Genomic DNA, 6,680 nt, shown 5'->3' with positions numbered 1-6,680 from the left:
ATACTTTATGCTCCATTATAGCAGTACAAAATCTGATGAAATACCGCTACTACTAATAAGAAGAAGAAGAAGAAGAAAAAAGAAAAAGAAATGGTTTTATCACACACACACATAATCATGAGTCACATTACGAGACATTAGGTCAAGTTCAGGCAAGTGGACATGAACATAGAAAGCTAGTAAAAGAACAAAGAAGAAGAATAAATTGCAAAACAGAAAGGTTTTTTTTTTTCACATTGATATGGCCAGTATGGCAGTGCACCAAAGCCAAAGGACACTTTGGGCAAAAGTAGCAAGCATCTGACAAAACAGTATCTGTATTAAATCACATGATGAAATAAGAATGTGTTGCAAACATCATAATTAGAAACATTTCAACATTATGTCATACCACCTGTTTTGTTGCTGTTTTTTTATCCTTCATGCTCAGGTCTTCTACTAGAAACCTGGGCACTTGAGGGTCCTGCACAGTAACTCTGCTGTTCCTAGGACTGCGCTTTCCTGGAGAGAGATGTGTTCCTGGAATGGTTGCTGTTTGTGGGATCTGTTGGAACCAGTTGCCCAGGTTGCGGGTCACTGCCATGAGGGTTCCAAAAACCAGTCGGACCACTGTTGCCTTCCCCAACCACATCTTCTCTAGCTCCATGCGCAGCCTTTGGTACTTCTCAAGCTTCTCATGTTCCTTCTTCCTGATGTTGCTGTCACTTGGTATTGCCATCATTCTCTGCTTGTCCACCACCACTATGTCCGGTTGGCCTGTCATGATGGTTCCCTCTTGCTCCTCCAAGAGGGAACCATCATGGAAGGACAGGCCCTTGCACAGTATGTAACACCCGCATATATCATCATACAAATGGACAAACTGGTAAAAGCTAACATACTGAACATAGTTGTGGTGGTGGACACGCAGAAAAACAGCTGTAGTGATAAATGTAGCAATACCAAACGATAGCAACATCAGGAAGACTGAACATGAACATGACAAATACCAAGGGCTCAGAGAAGACCTCGAGAAAATGTGGAGGGTGAAGGTAACAGTGGTCGCAGTGATAATTGGAGCGCTAGGTGCAGTGACCCCCAAGCTAGGCCAGTGGCTCCAACAGATCCAAGGAACAACATCCAACGTCTCCATCCAGAAGAGCAGCTAAGATACTGTGCAGGACCCTCACAGAGGCAACCATTCGCACATTCACTCCCGCATTAACACCTATGGGAAATTTAGAGTTACCAATTAACCTATCCCCACTAAGTAAATACAAATTTTAAAAAAACACAATCAATCAGCTAATTATTTATGTCCTGGATATAGCCTCAGTTAACTGTAGATAGTTCATGGATTCATCAGATAAATCACAACTCAACCTGTGTTAAATCTTCAAGTCAGCAATTAAATTGACGTTTTCCTTCTTCAGAGTCATCATCCATGTCCTGTATCTGCTGGTAATATAAATTAGAGAAGTACCGCCTAACTATAGTGACCGGCAGTACACTGACATTTACACTATTGACACTGTTGAGTGTTATGAAGTGCTGTATCGGCGCAGTCAGCTTTCTCAGAGTAATCCATCTACACCTGCTGCCTACATTTGTCACACAATTCCAGACTTTGACCAGGTTTCTCGTAAAAAAAAGAAAAGAAAAAGCCTCTGATCCGGTGCCATAAAACACATTACTGCGTGAAACAGTTAAACGACCGGAGGGCTACATCATTCTGACATTCATTTACAAAATTAATATCAAATATTGATTAGGGCTTTTTTCATAAATCACCAGCCTGAGCCTCCCCCCTGACTGGCAAGCTTCCCTTTGGAGACGTTAGAAGAGCAAAGTCATCAAATTGTAAGCAGACAATTATCCCACAGTGCGGACTGAGACTGCCATTCATCTCATTTTCTGTCTCTTTTCCAGTCATGTTCTCTTTTTAATAATATCCATGGATACTGGCCTGTGTCATATCAATGTAGCCTGCAGGATTGACCTGTACCAACCTATCCAGGACTTTATTTTCAATAAGGGATAAGTCACTGATGTTCAAATCAGTTGCTTCACAGCCCATCTGTGAACGAACCTGCTCCTTGCCTCTCTATATATGTGTGCAGTTGATTTACTGCTGTGGGCACAGGATGCGTGATTGATTCAGCCTCAGTCGTTAATGCAGAGAGCGGCTCCTTGACATACGTATTTATCCAAGTGGATTAGCCCCTAAATATACCATACAGGCAATCAATGAGTTACAGGAAGAGTGCAGTTCCACGATGCATCATCCCTGTTTTTGTAATAATCAGTTTGTTGCCTTTCTATACACGTGACAATAAATTGAGCTGCCCATCACCAGAAGCGCCACAGTGACTTTTCTTTCAAATCACCAACAGATGGCGACAGTGTCCGCTCTCCTCTGTGTCAGACTGAGGGCAGGTTTTTCTCAGCTCGGCGCTGTCAGGCTGCTGTCAGCCATCAAAAACATTAGATCATACCTCTGACATGAGCAAACACCCAACAGTCCTCTGTCTTCACAGCTGGTAACTACTGTTGCGTAACACTTTTTTTCTTCTAATCTTGGTATTTGCAAATAATACGAAAACGATATGAAGCTGGGAGGAGTCACAGATGCGTGATATGTGTGGAGTATTGACTAAACAGCTGAAATACATCCGTCCCACCTTCTCGCTCCAGGTTCAAAAGGTGCTTCACATCTAAAACAAACAAAAACAAAAACAAACCTGCCATATAAGCATCTACACGTGTTGCTATATTAATCATGTCATAAACATACACAGGAGCCATGCCCTCTGCCCTCTCCCCATCAGTGCAGCTTATGCACACTCAAATGTGAACACCCCCTCTCACTCACACACACACACATTCACATCAATGGTTGTTAAAGTCGGTTCCCTTTATTTTAAATGTAATCACGTGCACACAGCAGCAGTTAAAATACACCAAAAGTGGCCATTTTAATAGTACTTGTCATGGAAAGTTTATTAAAAACAAAAGGATCATAACGCTAAAGCATATTCTACATTATTTGATTCATTATTGAGTTAAGTGGGCTAAAAGTTCACGATTGAGTTTTTGTGCTGAGATTGTGGTAAAGGGGGGGGGTTGCTCTGATGGGAAGGTCTATCATTGTAAATTTATGATCAGATTACTGTACTTTAGCGCGAGGGGGAAGCTGGCACTCTCCTCCTTGCTGAATGCGCTAGACAGCAGTGGGACTCCAGTTGGCTGTGTGCGCTCAGACGCACAGACGCAAGCATCCCACTAGCTGGAGTTGGAGGACACTCGCCCGTTTTTTCGCTTTCCACCGCTGCTCTCATCCCTTGTCTTTGTCTCCTCGCGGTGAGAAGACAAACCCGCCCGGGAAAGACAAAAAAGAAGCGCTTCTTCTCTCTCTCTCCCTCTCTCTCTCCCTCTATTGAGTCAAGGAAAGAGCAGAAATCGGGACTGGACACTTTGTTTGGAGGGGAAATTATCTCTCGCATGAGGCGAGCCGGATCTGTCCTGTATACAGAGGAGCGCGCAGTGCTGCACCTTTTCAATGGATTTCAATACAGTGGAAGTACCCTGGGAATTTAACGATTGTTAATTCGCATCAACTTAAGAAATTACGTTCCAACAGGGGGTTTTGTTTCCCACGCAGAGGAAAAACGATGATCCTCGCTGTGTTTTATGTTCTTCTTCCTGTTTTAGGTAAGTTTAAGTTGATTCGCACCAGCAACTGCTCGCTTCGAATTGATTATAGAGTTTCATCAAATATTTAGTAGCGACATTCTGCGCTCTATTAATAAAGAGGCGCCCGGCAGACGCGTCGGCTGCTCGCAGTACAGTGTGGTCGCAACTGTGCAGTAAACTGCTCCAAAAAGAAAAAACTCTGAGGAGCTGTCAGTGCCTCAACAAACAACAGTGAACGTGACAGCGATTTATACTCTACTTTCAGCTGAACTAAAGTGCCAGTTAGGCAACTATGTGCATAACTGCTCCAAAATAGCGGCTCCAAAAAATAGCCCGTGTACTCTTTTGTGGCGACCTACATGTGGCGTGTTCATAATAAAAGCTCATATTTGTGTAATATTTTAATCCCTAAAGCAGCTTGAAAAGTGCTTAAGCTTCCAGTGTTTACTGGGAAAGTGAGAAAACGCGCGACGGATAAAACTTTTATTTTTCAGATGTGTTGTCTTATGCGGAGGAGAACCTGCGTGCCGGGGCCACCCGGCTGGACTGCGTGCGGGCCAATGAGCAGTGTCTGAAGGAGCAGGCGTGCAGCACCAAGTACCGCACGATGAGGCAGTGCGTGGCCGGCGGCAAGGAGAGCAACTTCAGCATGGTGGCCGGCCTGGAAGCCAAGGACGAGTGCCGGAGCGCGATTGACGCGCTCAAACAGAGCCCGCTGTACAACTGCCGGTGTAAAAGGGGCATGAAGAAGGAGAAGAACTGCCTGCGCATTTACTGGGGGATGTATCAGAGTTTACAAGGTTGGCTTAGACTTTAGTGGAACTTTTTTTTGTGTGTGTTCTTGTACAAAATAAACGACCCGAGCTACAGATTTATGTTTAGAACTATTTAACCATCTTCTAATTAAAATATAGATTTGTGTTGTTATAGTTTAAAAGCCTATCATAGAATTTAAAAAGTAGCTCATTGTCATCTAATGTTGTTATTATAATTTTCTGGGGGTGTCACAAACCCAGTCAGCCCCCCGCCCCACCTCAGGGCTTTCAGCTATAACAGCTTAAGCCTTCTGATCTGTCTTGAAAGTGGGTGACATGATTGGTTTCCAGCTCCTCCGGAAGCGAAATGAGCCCTCGCCCTCCTTTCCTTTCGTTCTAGTTCTATAGTACGAGTCTCATTTTATCTGCTTCCATAAACATAAGAAGAAGAAAAAAACAAGTAGCGCACAACCAATGCGATCATGCACAACACAAATTTGCCCCCCTGACTTGGTTCACAGACGTGGTCCTACTGAGCTTCAGATACCTTCTGACCTCTCAAATCACTTCCCTCGAGGGTAATAGAGCGTGAAGCCCCTTAGCGCTAGCTGTGCCATCTCAAAGTGTCGATCCCAGCAGGGGGGCCTTTTAGTCCCCAAACTGCATCCAGCTCATCGCCAGCGAGTCGACTTCCAGTTGCGCAACACAGCTGACCAACCTGCCTAATCAAGCATGTGGCTGTGCGCCAGCGTGGATATCGACTGACCCAAATAACCCGTGTCACATGCAGGCCAGTGTGTGGGTTGAAGGGTGATTAACAACACAAGAAGGAGGCTGAAAATGTATCTATAACATGCTGTCATCTTTCTCGCAGGTAATGATTTCTTAGAAGACTCTCCATATGAACCCGTGAACAGCCGCCTGTCTGATATTTTCCGTCTGGCTCCCATCATAGGTAAGAATATTTAAACATCCTCCGCCCCGTGGAGGCTTTTCCTCCATCTCTGGCCATTTATTTTTGCCATTGTTTCACTGTCACCTGTCTCAGTTGAGATAAGCTCCAAGCTGTGCATGCTCTCATCGAAGGTTATCTGTGTGTCAAGTATTTATCCTCCCTCATCATCTCTGCTATCAGTCTTTCTCTCCCCCTGTTCTCACCCCAGCAATATTGCATGCTGGCTGGAAGTGACCTTGCATGGGGAGCTATAGTTCTGAGTCTCATTGAGCAGTGGGTAAATCTTTCGATGCTGAAGGGCCTCTCTGCTGTTTGAGGTGTATTTCACTGCGGTTTTGCGGGCAGCTTCCTGTTGTGGCTGTTTGAATCCACTTGTTGAGAAGTGTGTGAGTAACTTGGAAGAGCATGACAAGCATTTTTTTTCTGTTCAGAGCTGTGTGTGGGAAAGATGCTGACTCGAGCCTCTAGATGGCGATGTTATTCCCTTCTTTGCAGCCACTCAGGCTCTCTGTGGTCCCACAGTTGAGGCTGTTGTGGATATTAGACAGGCTGACGTATGTATGTGGCGCAATCATGTTGCTGCTTACATTGTTATTATTACTCTGCAGGTGATCAGCGCCATGACGAATCAAACAGACATGCTCTGCCTCCACGTTTCCAAAGAACAAGGCTGATATTGTGACCCCTTTTGAAAGAGAGGTGGCTCTTCTGTTTCCTCTGTCATCTGTGCGGTTTTTTTGTTTTGTGTCAAATCTCACAATAGGCTGATTCGCCCTAAACCGGTGCTTTTCTCCCAGCTGGGTGAGATCATAATGTGGGTGGCAAGATGCAGATAAGCCAAATCTTGGACTGGGTTATCGACTTCATGACCAATTATCTTCTTTAGAAATACTGGATGGAAAGCCAGCGTTTGTGTGAAGCTCAATCATTTCTATTCCTACTCTCTATTTATAAAAAAAAAGGTAGTACATTCAAAGGAGAAACGCCATATGTTTGTGGTTTTTAGTATGCCAGCCAGTCCAAAAAAGGCCATCGGTGCTGAAACACATGCGGCACGGTATCAGAGTTCACTTCACAGGCAGGTGCCACTTCTAAACAGTCAAAGCTGTGGTTTCCCGGGGCGAGAACAGACAGGTTTATGGTCTCGTTCTTGTGATGATTTCAGGCTGACAAGTTTGTATTTACTTTTCTTTTAGTGAAAGATCAGAAATGTGAAAAATGCAAAATTGCTGTTGCATAATTTAATAGTTCACATCACATCTCTCCTCAAATGAAACAATGTCTTAATGTGACCCCCT

The 6,680-nt window shown here is 44.3% G+C and overlaps 1 protein-coding gene across 4 annotated transcripts in view; it reads left to right on the top strand.

Moving 5' to 3' along the window:
- The first annotated feature begins 3,140 nt into the window (after positions 1-3,140).
- gfra1a (gdnf family receptor alpha 1a) overlaps positions 3,141-6,680 on the top strand; it is a 163,238-nt gene continuing 159,698 nt past the window's right edge. For 2 of the 4 annotated variants that reach the window (XM_085183302.1, XM_085183303.1), the window contains exons 1-3: positions 3,143-3,690; positions 4,167-4,472; positions 5,302-5,382. In XM_085183302.1, coding sequence (XP_085039428.1) covers positions 3,651-3,690; positions 4,167-4,472; positions 5,302-5,382 — 427 coding nt within the window. In that variant the 5' untranslated portion in view covers positions 3,143-3,650. Of the gene's footprint in view, positions 3,691-4,166; positions 4,473-5,301; positions 5,383-6,680 lie in introns of all 4 variants that reach the window. The other 2 variants (XM_085183304.1, XM_085183305.1) reach the window with 2 other exon arrangements.

The sequence above is a fragment of the Neolamprologus multifasciatus genome, chromosome 13 (genome assembly GCF_963576455.1).
Source record: "Neolamprologus multifasciatus chromosome 13, fNeoMul1.2, whole genome shotgun sequence".
In the NCBI taxonomy this organism is placed as follows: Eukaryota; Metazoa; Chordata; class Actinopteri; order Cichliformes; family Cichlidae; genus Neolamprologus; species Neolamprologus multifasciatus.
Note: the sequence above shows the minus strand (reverse complement) of the source record. Positions and strands in the feature narration are given on the sequence as shown.